The sequence below is a fragment of the Scyliorhinus canicula genome, chromosome 1, assembly GCF_902713615.1.
Source record: "Scyliorhinus canicula chromosome 1, sScyCan1.1, whole genome shotgun sequence".
Lineage (NCBI taxonomy): Eukaryota > Metazoa > Chordata > Chondrichthyes > Carcharhiniformes > Scyliorhinidae > Scyliorhinus > Scyliorhinus canicula.
The window spans coordinates 138,790,693-138,803,137 of NC_052146.1; the positions used below are offsets into that span (position 1 = coordinate 138,790,693).

Genomic DNA, 12,445 nt, shown 5'->3' on the forward strand with positions numbered 1-12,445 from the left:
TTCTTATGAAAGTGGGATATTTGATTTGCCAGAGGGAGGTTTGCGAATAAAATCATAATTTCACATGCTCTGATATGATACAAACAACCTTAACTTACCATATCCTGAAGTTACGAAGCACATTTCAGTTTGTAAAATTCTGACCAAATGGCAATAAACCTCTGTGACCTGAACCCTCTCTAATGAACAGTTTGACACTGTGGCCTCAAAGAGAGAAACCTCCACCGTCACACTATTATTCTAGATTATGTAGTTTAACATCCTAGTGCTTCTGAAACAGCATATTGCCTATTGGCAACAGACTATGCTGTGTGAGATTTATTTCTATGTAATACAGGTTGGAATCCTGTTTATGATCCTTTCCCCTCATAGTGTAACGTTTGTCTTTCTTTCTTTATATTAAAGCATTTGAAACCTACCTATAACATAAAATCTATTGTACACATAAATCTGTCGAATTACACCCACAGCACTGTGGATGTACCTACACCATATGGACTACAGTGGTTCAAGAAAGCTCTCCACCACTTTCTCGGGTGCAATTAGGGATGGGCAATGAGTGCGAGCCTAGCCAGCGACGGCCCTATTCCGTAAATGGAGTTTGAAAAAATAGTTGCAGTTTGTTCTTCAGTTGAAATCTATATGAATAGTTAGCTCTTTGTTGGTGCAGTGAGCACGATTCTCCGGCCTCGTTCGAGTGAAACGAGGCCGGTAAATAGAGGTGCCAAAAACAAGAACCGCACCAGGCACCAAACACTTTGCGATGCAACCAGCCCACTCCGGTAGGCGAAATCAAGATCTTGCCGCAGCGTGGCGGGAAACCAGTTATCACCACTTAAGCCTATTTCCATACAATTAACGAGAACCACCCCATATCCAGCGGCCTCCCCAGCAAGTAGTCATGCTGGTGCCGATTAGCACTCCTTTTTGAAAAACGTGAACTTGGCAAGGGGATAACCCCCATCGACTGCCGAGGCCTCTGGCTAATAAGGAATTGATAATCGTGGTTAAGTTAGCACTTCACACAACCCAAGTAGATGCCGGTGAGTAGGCGGGCCATTTAGCGTGTGGGTGTCATTGGCTAGCATCACAATCACACCCAGATGGTGATGCCTGGACAATGTGTTTGAACACTGCGGGAGCCAACATCTGAATGCGGAAGGGATGGGTCACAGCTCCTGGGACATGTTCACGGCCAGAGGGTGGGTGAGTGCTACGGGGAGGGGGAGGGGATCCCTGGAGAGATGGACCAGTGGTTCGGAGGTAGGCTCGCATTGCGGAAGAAAGTGACAGAGGCATCATACTAGTTGTGCACAGAGGTGTTTTTTGTGTGTAAGAATTTCCCACTCTCCCAATGGTGCCGCTCCCCCTCCCCCCGGTGCCCTGAGTGATCCACAATGTACGTGGCCCTCCTAGCTCTACCACCGCTATGTCTAGGTGTGCTCTCAGGATGCACAGCAGAGGTGGAGGCAGCCAGCTGCTTACCACATCCTGTCGCCTTCGATGCCCCTGGCGGGCATCCTCTGGGGGCGGTGCGGCCGGAGAGTCCCAGCTCACTTGTCGGTGGCACATGCACAGCCATGCTGCCCTGTCCCGTGTGCTGGCTGAGAGACTTGGCCTCAGATGGGTAGAACTCGGGGGAGCTCGGGCCACCATGGCCACTGAATGGGACGTGTCTGGATTGGTACCAAGTACCCCCTCTTCCCGTTCGGTGCCAATAGGGCCCTGGGGTTCACCTTGGGACGGAGAGGCAGCTGGTTCGAGCCCCGGCTGCCCCAGCACCATCTAGCTCTGCCAGCCCTGGCGGCTCCCCATGGTCTGCATCATCATGTCGACACCCTCGGCGATGTTCCTCAGTGGCTCTGCAGCACCTCGACAATGCTGACCTGCACTGGGACAACCTCCGCAGTGCCTCGGCGAATTCCCAACTGAGAGCGAGACATGTCCCGCAGAACCTCATCAAGGTCAGCCTGGTACCGGGTGACATCCCCCAGCGAGGCGGACATTCTGTCGAGACTCTCAGTCATGGCCATCACCAACTGCACAAGCCTTAGACACCTTCACTAATGGTGCCGGAGTTGTGCACCAGACTCTACACTACAGTCAACACTCCAGCAGTGTTGGCCTCAGTGCAAGCATTACCGGCGACATCTCTAGAGCCCGTAGCCTCTGGGACTCCTCCAAGCGGCTATGGACTTGCTGGAGTGTCGCTGACATCTCCCTCTGAATGTTCTGACCGCTCTCTATTGTCTCTATCAGCTCCGGGATGACCTCTTCCACAGGCTCAGCAAGGGTCCTGGGATCCAGCAGACCTCCGACGCCTGTCCCGCCTGGGGGTTCCTGCCTCCACCTGCTGTACATCAACAGCTGTGTGGTGCTTACCAGATTGTGCTGCAGAAGCCTGACCACTAGCGGTTCCCACTGAGGTGCATGTATCTGTGCTGGTGGTGGGTGGGGATGACAGCTGTGATATCGTAATCTTGTCTTCCTCGGATCTTTTCTCCGAGGTGTTCTCCTGGGAGGCTGGAGAGGGGGCCACCTGGGATGGACCGGCGCTGTTGGCTGAAGAACCTGTGGGGGAATGGACATGTGGTCAGTGGGATGGAATAAGGCAATGACAACTCACATTTGCCTGGTCCCCAGAGTGGAGCCCGGTGGTTCCTCACCACTGCAGCGTTAGCCAGCCTCCGTGTTGGTCACCGCTCTGTCCTCTGTCACCTCCAGGGCATGCTCCTCTAAGATGGTGAGGATTCTTGTCTTCGGCACAGAACCGCCAGTCTTGGCCCTCCTTCGGCAATTGTGGGAGAGCTTTTCGAGAAGACACAAAGAGGGCATCGTTGGTCACACGTGTGGTTCATGGTGGGGGGAGGGGTGTCTGGGTGCAGGAAGGCTTAGGGAGGGAGGTTTGGGGGTTGCATGGAGAGTTGAGGGGTGGCACTTGTGTATGGGCAGAATCCCAGCGGTGCAGCCATGAAGATGTTATGACTTGGCTGTTAGCCATCTTCATTATCTCCTGTGTATACAGTTTTGAGAATATCGTGTTTCCAAAGATGTCCCTGAAGATTTCTTTATCACACTCTGCAGAGTGTTTTTTGATGTTTTTTGCTAAATTATCAATCCCATTAACCTCACAAGAGAAAATATTCACTGACTGAAAATAAAAACAAATTTGCTTGTATGAAAATAGTACTTTTGATGTTTGTGAACATTGTCAATTAGAAGTGCAAGATTTGATGCTGAAATGTTATTGTGTCGAAAGGCTAAATATTTTTGTGGCATGGTAAAAGAGTAGGCTTATTGTTACCTTCATGTAGTGGGAATCGTGATTGAAATGAATCGGGGATGTATTGATCATGATCCTGCAAAATATCTCCTGGAGTTAATTTTCATTTTGTTGCATAAAGATTCTACATCTACCTGCAATTTTTCTAATGTTTAGTAAGCTGAAAAAATTACTTCTCTAATTATCTATTGCTGATTATTAATGTAGAATTTGTACAATCATAAAATAATTCTCAGAATTCATTGAGTTATGCCCTAATTGTTTTTGTATTTATGTTGATGCAGTGATGTATCTGTGGCTCATTTGAGCGATTAATTATATGCTTTTTCCACCCAACAGGAACAGAGACAGCTCACCAGAGAAAATGTACAACGCAAACAAGCTCGGACTGGGGAGGAACGAGAGGAGGAGGATGAGGAGCATGTCAGCGAGAGTGAAAGTGAAGATGAGGAAAATGAAATCATCTACAATCCCAAGAACCTACCATTGGGTTGGGATGGCAAGGTGAGCTCAAAGGAAAAGGCAAAGATCACACTTATATTCCAAATGGGATATTCTAATCTTTGTGACTAAATGACAACATTCAATAGAATGTTGTAGGGCGCAAATTTTAGTGCCCTGTTTTCCATATCCTGCTGCAGTGTTTCATCTGTTCATTCACTTTTGTGATTAAAATTGAATCAAGTTTGTGATGTTGAAGAAATTACACTGAGTCAAATTTCTATCCCATCAAGTTAGATATTCAAGGAGAAAGCAAGTAAATTGTTGGGTAAAAATGAGGAATCAAATTTCTATTTAATAGCAAGACATAATAATTGATACGTAATGAATCCTCCTTGCCCTTAAAAAGAACAGTAACTAAATTTAAGTGTTATTCCAATAAACATAAAGGCCGGATATTTGTTCCTCAAAGTTGCTTGATTATTACCCAGGATGCCTGACGCTGATCCGAGACAAATCTCACTTTTCGGTTGTCAGGAAAGCTTCAAATTTAGTCATAGTGCTGTGGCGTATCTAATTGAATAAAAGACCAAGAACTAGTCTCTTAACTTAACTCTAACCTCGGCCTGGGTAGTGACTGCCTGAGTTTAATGGTAGTTTATTTATGGTCCAGGTTGTGTTAACTTTCTTTATGTGTGGTTTTATATATTCAATATGCTTATAGGTGATACTTTGGCGTGCTTCAGCAATTACTTCCCTATTGTATTATTCAGTAACCAGCAATGCTATTGACCATCAGTAGATGGCAGAGCTAATTACTTTGTAGTTCTCAAGGTGATGTTTTTGAATTGTAATTTCAACTTATTGTGACAACATTTTCCATTATAGCCTATCCCATACTGGTTGTACAAGCTGCACGGTTTGAACATCAACTACAACTGTGAAATCTGTGGAAATTATACTTACAGAGGACCCAAAGCATTTCAGCGCCACTTTGCTGTAAGAATAATGATTTGAACTTTGTGTAAACTTTTAAATTTAAAATAACATACTATGGAATTTATTTTTACAGGTTAGATATTCACCTTTGCTATACAATGCACTAATTCCTAGACGAGAATTGTGTGTCAGGTTTATTTAATTGGATCTGTTCTAAGTTGAATTCTAGGTGATGTGCAGAAATTACTTGGGTGACTCCCATTCAGATTTCCTCTCCATTTCCTTTGGAAAGCACCTTTGGGAAGCACCCGAGCTTCTACTTGGTACTTCTCAAATGGTCTTGTGGGGAATTGCAACTGAGATATTAATGATTTGATTCTGACGGTGACACTCCACCTGAATTCCAATTTTCATTGATGTCTCCCTAGACTAGGTATCATTTAAGATTGAGAGGCAAGTGGTAAACAATAATTGCTTCTATGCTCTCTGCCTGTGCTCTGAAGCTGACTACCTCTGCGGAAGTCACTGACTTGCTGTAGCAACACAGTTAAGATCGGTAAATCAGTCATATGGAGGTTGCAATTAATTTAGTCGCTGGCACCTTCTGTCAGAAGATGGGCGAAAGTAGTCCTGAGGGAAAGTGCCTGGTCTCTGCTTTGCAGTTACATGGAGCGACAAAACTGAGATCAGGAAAACATGGCCACGGAGATTACAAGGACATGGGAATGTTGTGCCAACTAGCCCTTTAGCACAATCTGGTTTCTGATCTGTGACATTGTCTACTTGTTTAAATTGTCTTTGATGGTGATCTGTTTTGGGTACCTTCCATTGGAGGCTGCTCATTCTACTCTACACTTAAAAAATCAAAGGCCATGTGGTGCGTTCCTGAAGGACCTGTCGTTTAAACCTGGGCCAAGGTTTTTCACTTGCTACCTGGGCCTTTAAATGGAGCATGCTATTCTATTCCACCCAATGAGGTTGATGGCATAACGATTTGTTCCAGTATTAATTTTTTTAGAAAATATTTTATTGAGGCATTTAAAATTTTAAACAAAGAGATCCAACACACACAAAAACCCAACAATAACATACCCAATCCATTAAGGCGAACTTCAATTTTCTCTAGCCTAAGAAACCCTGCCATGTCACTGACCCAAACACCGACTGTGGAGGCTCCAAGTCCCTCAATTCCAACAAAATCTGTCTCTGGGCCGCCAGGGAGGTCAAGGCCAAAGCATCGGCCTCTCTCCCTCCCTTGTTCCAGTATTTATAACACAGGCCAGAGATTGTATAGTGATTAGTAACTCCAAATATTTTTGAAATACATTTAGAGTGCCCAATTATTTTTTCCAATTAATGGGGAATTTAACATGGCCAATCCACCTAACCTGCACATCTTTAGGTTGTGGGGTTGAGCCCCACGCAGACATGGGGAGAATATGCTAACGCCACACGGACAGTGACCCAGGGCCGGGATGGAACCCGGGTCCCCAGTGCTAACCACCGCCACCGTGCCTCCCTAACTCCAAATGTTTAATTAAGGTACCAACAAGATTAGGTAAAACAGATTTGGTCAGCGAGGAGATAAAAGTAGAATAATCTGATCAAGCTGTTAAACAGCGTCTGATTGAATAAATTCTCTTGTAAAATCTAATTGCTGACTAAATTGCTACTAACAGCTATTCAGTAAATGGCATGATAGTTTGTAGGATTATTTATGTTTTCCACAGTTACTTCATTTAAATGTCATTTTTTTGTATCTTTTCCAGGAATGGCGTCATGCTCATGGCATGAGGTGTCTGGGAATCCCTAACACTGCACATTTTGCAAATGTCACTCAAATTGAGGATGCAGTATCCTGTAAGTACTTTACTGTTTAAACTTGGGTCAAAGCTGAACAAAAGCTCACTGTAAATCTTCAATGACCCAGAGCATTTCCAAGAACAATCACTTAATCCTTCAACACCACATTCCCTGCCACATTTATCGCGGACAGCCGGCTATAGCAAACAAATGGTACAGGCCCGTTATCATCGCCATAGGCTTTGCTGACAAAAGTATTTTATACTTCCCATATATTGAGCATGTTGGTTCAGTACTTTGCCCATTTACAAAGTGTTTACAATTACGGAGGGTTATCCATTTATTCAGCCTATTATAGTTGTACCATTCACCATGCATAATGGTCAAATCAATTGAGCATGAATGCAGCCGCAGTGCACAGAGGGGACTGTTTTAAAAATAGAGAGATTAGCTGGAAATATACAACTGATCCATTAGTATCTGGAAAGAGAAGACAGGTTAATGTTTCATTTACTTATTCTTTTGGTATTAAAGGTGTACATCTATTGATGTGTTCTGTGGAAAGTTGATTTTAGAATATTCCAGACTACCACCATTTATAAAGCAAGTTTTAAAAATAATGGAACAATTGAACCTTTATAGTAATTGCAGATTGTTAAAAAGATACTTATATTTGTTTAATAGGTAACTGGAAAGTTTGTTTCTCACAGCTATCATTTGCTCATTTTGAATTTTCTACTTTCCAACCACCCAAAAAGGAAAAGGGAGACAAACAACTTCTCAAAAAACATTCTTTTAGAAAATAAAAAGCAATGTGGTGTTTTTAAATATTGAACATTTTTCTGTTTTCTTGAATCCTAAACTCCTGAAAATTGATCTTTGAGAATGTAGAGGGATTTGCAAAGGGGGTTCATATATTTCTAGAACAATCTATAAAGTCCTTCGTCATCTCTTCAATAGAGTTCACTTCAGTTTTTGTGGTCCGTCTTTCTAAGGGTCTTTTTGATGCACATTTTAAAAGTTTTTTTGCAGGCAGCTTATCATTGTGACAGATAAAGTTCACAGCCCTTTCTAATTAGCACCAAATCTCAGAAATTACTGAATTGCAGCAGTGAGTCTGAAATGGTTTCCGTTAAAATTTGTCCAAATTGCTTTTCACTGGAGTGAGCCCTGTTTTGAAATACTGTTGCAAAGTCATAAGATTTTCCTCTTCACTGCACTTTTTTTTAAACATTCATTGCACGAGGGCCTAGCATTCCCTGGCGGGCATAGTGTTGTGTCATGTGGATGCTGAGCTTCTCAAACCAGGAAAGTTCCAGGTTCAATCCAAACCCTCTGCTGATTAACTGGCCTTAGCAATTGAGATATTGTAATTGACAATGGGGACCCACACTCAGTGGCAAAGGTATGGCTGTGATTTCAGCTCTAGACTGCTGTAAATTTATATTTGTGTACAATGCCATCTCTAGTAGCTAGACTTCTGCTCTCTGATAACTGAATACACCAACTTCTATTTTTATTAAATGGATTTTTAATATTGGTTTAAAAGTTTTATTCCATGATTCCATTTTGTGACCACTGCAAATCACTGGCCTGACAGATGGTTGATTTCAAAGGCCATTACATTGCTTATGAAATTAAAATGCTGCACCTCCTCCTTGTTGCACATGTCCTAACTTTCAATTTGATATTTCGATCTTCAATATCGTAAACCCAGAATGGCAAGCGGGCCTAAGAAAAATGGCAATGTGCCGCCGATTTTGATCTCTGGTTCTAAAATGCTGCTTCTCCATTTTTCTCTTGCTTTCATTTTTTCTGCTACCCAGACAGTGGTAGGATACAGAGCGAATGAGTTCCTCTGTGACAATACATAATCTAGGCAGTCATTTTGAAAGCTAGTCGAAAAAATAACCATGGAAAAACAATATACATCCTCCTTGGATTGGGTTCTGGAATTCTCTGCAGAAACAATAAGATTCACTTTATTTTCATAAGAGCGATTAATTGGAATCCACTGTGTTACCTGTTCCAATTCTGTATGTAATTCTATTTTCATCATGCATAAAAGAAATTGAATTTTTTTTTGAACAAGCTTTGGCCTCCGTGGACAATTTCTAGTTTCTGGGACTGGTTTGGCATAAAGAATTCATGGTACTGTTTTATTTGAACAAGAATGATAACTTTGTTTTTCTAATAATCAGTGTGGGCGAAACTGAAGCATTCAAAGGCAGCAGAGAGATGGCAGCCAGACACTGAGGTAATTACTGTAAATGAGCTGCTTGAACTGTGAATGAAGCACATTACATAATAGATTCTGCTATAGAAATGTTTGGGAGTGGGCCAGTGTGGAGTCACCGAGCCCTTCTTCAAAGAGAACTTAAAACAGCAAATTATAGAAATGTATGATGTAGTATCAGCTTTGAAAAAGACAGATTACCATTTGGGATCAGTACTCATATTATCCGAGCAACTTTGATAGCGCAGACCAAAATCGAGGTGAGAGGAGAACAAGTGGAAGGCATTAGTACAGATAAATTGGTGACTGTTACAATGAAATATTTAATGGGGTTTAATACCTAATAAACAGATTTTGTAGCAAAATGTTGTGTCATTAATGTTGTGTCAATCAGCCATCTAAAGGGAATTGGAAAAGACAAAAAAAGAACAGCTGGGGAATGTGAGCTGGTTAAATAAATTGGTAGGCAACTCCATTGCGATGCTTGAATGTTCTGCTAAAAGATTCAGGCACAATTTTGTGATATTTGTGCTTCAGTCAAAGAACACGCCTGAAATGTAGGAATTAGTTATTCATAGATACGCCATTACTTTAATTTAATACAACCTTTTATGTACAACTCTTTCCACCTCTCAACATTCCCTCATCAGCATTCCACACCTTATCATGCAACGTACAATGCCCGTCTTGGCTTGGAGACTTCTTATTGCGAATGGTTGACTTCTCTCGCTGCAATCAATGTCAGCCTGTTCCAGCTAACTTTGCTAGTTGGGAATCTGTAGGCACTGTTGTCATTTCCTGGCAATGTGGAAACCAGTCTGAGAATTCATCTGCTGGCAAGCCCACTTATCCAAAAGAAGTGTGGAGCCCGTGCAGCCTGTTCTGTCATGAATGCAGCTGCAGTAAATGCAGCTCTTTCTGCTTATTTAGTTTGCCATATATGTTTGTAGCATTTGCTTCAAAGACATTTCCAACTGTGAAGCTCACTCACGTTTGATTTTAACACCATATTTGTAATTTGGAGCTTTCCTTTGAAAGGCCTGAGCCATTCAAAACTCTTCGGTTGATCTTAATTTTGTGACCTAATTGATTTCCAATTTATTCCGATTTGTTGATTTGGTATTCAGCCTGCTCATTCTTGGGAAGACTGATTGGAAAAAGTCCCCTTTTATAGCTGCATTCATTTTGCCCAGCTCTTATAAAAACAGACTGACTTGTGCCCTGCATATATTCACAGCCATAACCACTTTCATTAAACGTTTACTTTGGGCTTTGGGAAATGTGAATTGACCTTGGGTAACAATGCAAGCATATTGTCCACTCAGTCTGGTGTTTTTTCTAGCATTTGCACAATAGTCCAGATACTTTCTGTCAACGTGTCATTGATTCATACATAAAATATTAAAGTAAAAATAGTTTTAAAAACTTGCATTTATCATTTGTCCCTTTGATGTCCCAAAGTGCTGCACAGCCAATCTGTCACTTTTGAAGTATAGTCACAGTTATTTTGTAGACAAGCACAGTAGCTAATTTGCAAATGGCTGCAAAGAGCAATGAGCTGGATAGATAGTTAATTTATTGTGATCTTGCTTGAGAGATAAATATTTGCCAGAACACTATGGGAACCCATCCTGCTGCAATGCGAATAGTGCCATAGGATCTTGTGTCAAATTGAACAGGTATATAGGGCCTTGGTTTAATGTCTGATCCAATGGCCCCTCTAAATGTGTGGCAACTGAAAAAGTGTGACCCCTGGAGGGCTTTTAACTCTGATTAGTACCACGGAGTGTGTGATTATAGTAGTGATTCTGATTTTTTGTTTTGTGCTGTAAAATATTACACGTGTTACTCAATGCACAGTCAATTTTATGTATTATATAAATTAATTTTCTTCTGAAGTAAGTGAAATATAATTTGTGGTCTCAGTCATAATGAAAACTAAATTCTTTCTGTAAGATACTTTAACTGGTGACTGATAATCTTAAATTTCAGGAGGAATATGAAGATTCAAGTGGAAATGTAGTTAACAAGAAGACTTATGAAGATTTAAAGCGACAAGGACTGCTCTAAAGTGTAGATCCTTCCAGGCCATTGTTTCACATCCGCAACTATAGTCATTGTTAAAGATACTTTGTTAGTTTAGATTTGTTTCTTCCTTTCATTAATTGATGGACCAATGATGGAACATTGATGTACTGCCTAAATCTTTATCTAATTAAAAAGGCTATGAAGAAAACTAGATGGCAAATTTGTGTAGTTTTGTACCTGAAATGCTTTGCAAAACTGCATATTTCATAACATTTTGGTCTTGCGTTATATCTTTAAAAAATGAGTATGGAAGTTAGCTTTCTCTCTTTTTTTGAGCAAGGAATTAGAAACCCTTGATGGAAGCATGGGTCTCTTGTTAGTGGATGTGAGACATTTAAGATCAGGCTTAAATTTATCGGAGAAGAATATAATTTATGATAAACAGTATTCTTTGTTTAAAACAAATAGTGTGATCCAGTATGTTTTTAATTGTTGTCTTTTCACCCCAATTTCTGTAATTCTGACATTCTTTCACAATAAAGCAAAGTTGTGATTTTTATTTTATTGCCTTTGAGACTGTTTTAAAAGGTTTTTTTTGCTGTTTGTAACATTCTTATTCTTTTCATGGGCACCTCCTGTCATTCCCACCATTTTATTTCCATCACATCTGCCCAACTCCCATCTGTATGGCAGGTGGTTCTATTCTCTGTAGGGCCAACTATCTCAGGCCTGTTGCCTCCTTCCCCACCCACTGCTTTTCCTTGTCAACCTGAGGTGAACTTTCCTCATCCATTAACTGCATAGCATATCCCAATCTGAATACTCCAAGTGTGGCCTAACTAAGGTTCTATACAGCTGCAACGTGACTTGCCAATTTTTGTACTCAATGCCCCGGCCAATGAAGGCAAGCGTGCCGTATGCCTTCTTGACTGCCTTCTCCACCTGTGTTGCCCCTTTCAGTGACCTGTGGACCTGTACACCTTGGGTGTAACTAACCCTTCATGAAGTCGGAACAAATCTAACTGCTGTGTACTCCGAGAACACACAAAGCGTGCAACAGCATGCATATTTTGGTAGAGCATTCAAGGGAACCGGGGGGAAAAAAACTCCAATTTAAGATGCAAAGTGTTCTTTTCTATGGCATTCAACTTTTAATGCACTGTTTGAGCCTGGTATGTTTTCTATTGCAGCCCATGCTCAAAAGGTTTTATCCTATTTCTATAAGTTGTGCTTTGGTTTACAACATGCACAGTTGCCAGTTTCCCTAATAATAAACAGTGGTCATATTCAATCCCAAAGTACCTTCGGGGAAGTATTGCATCACAAGACCAATTACTTTACGATTGTGGTGGGGGGAGATTTATCATCCGTGTACATCTGGCAAAAACTTTTAATTTAAGTGCAATTTTCTTTTGTTCATTTCAAATGGAGTGTTGGGTGATTTATTATACTGGGACTTATTTTTCCAGTTGGCCCTGGTGAGTTAAGGGTATAATTGAGGCACCATTGTCCAGAACTATTGGATTCTTGAGACTGCATTGCTACAATTTACAAAAGTTGTGTGTGAGCCCAGGGTAAGCATGTTATTGTCTCTGGGAGCCTCGTATAATTATATAAGAATCATTCTTCACATTTGCTAACCAAAAAAGGAAAGAAGGCAGCTACACGCTGACGATCCATTGATTCTGTGCTGTGCTTTTTAGTGGAAGCAGCTG

The 12,445-nt window shown here is 41.5% G+C and overlaps 1 protein-coding gene across 2 annotated transcripts in view; it reads left to right on the top strand.

The window, feature by feature from the left end:
- The window catches only part of sf3a3 (splicing factor 3a, subunit 3), a 41,637-nt gene extending 30,348 nt beyond the window's left edge, over positions 1-11,289 (top strand). The window contains exons 13-17 of one of the 2 annotated variants that reach the window (XM_038800964.1): positions 3,623-3,787; positions 4,613-4,723; positions 6,433-6,523; positions 8,668-8,723; positions 10,695-11,289. In XM_038800964.1, the coding sequence (XP_038656892.1) occupies positions 3,623-3,787; positions 4,613-4,723; positions 6,433-6,523; positions 8,668-8,723; positions 10,695-10,772 (501 nt within the window). In that variant the 3' untranslated portion in view covers positions 10,773-11,289. Of the gene's footprint in view, positions 1-3,622; positions 3,788-4,612; positions 4,724-6,432; positions 6,524-8,667; positions 8,724-10,694 lie in introns of those variants that run through there. The other variant, XR_005461093.1, reaches the window with a different exon arrangement.
- The last annotated feature ends 1,156 nt before the right edge of the window (positions 11,290-12,445 follow it).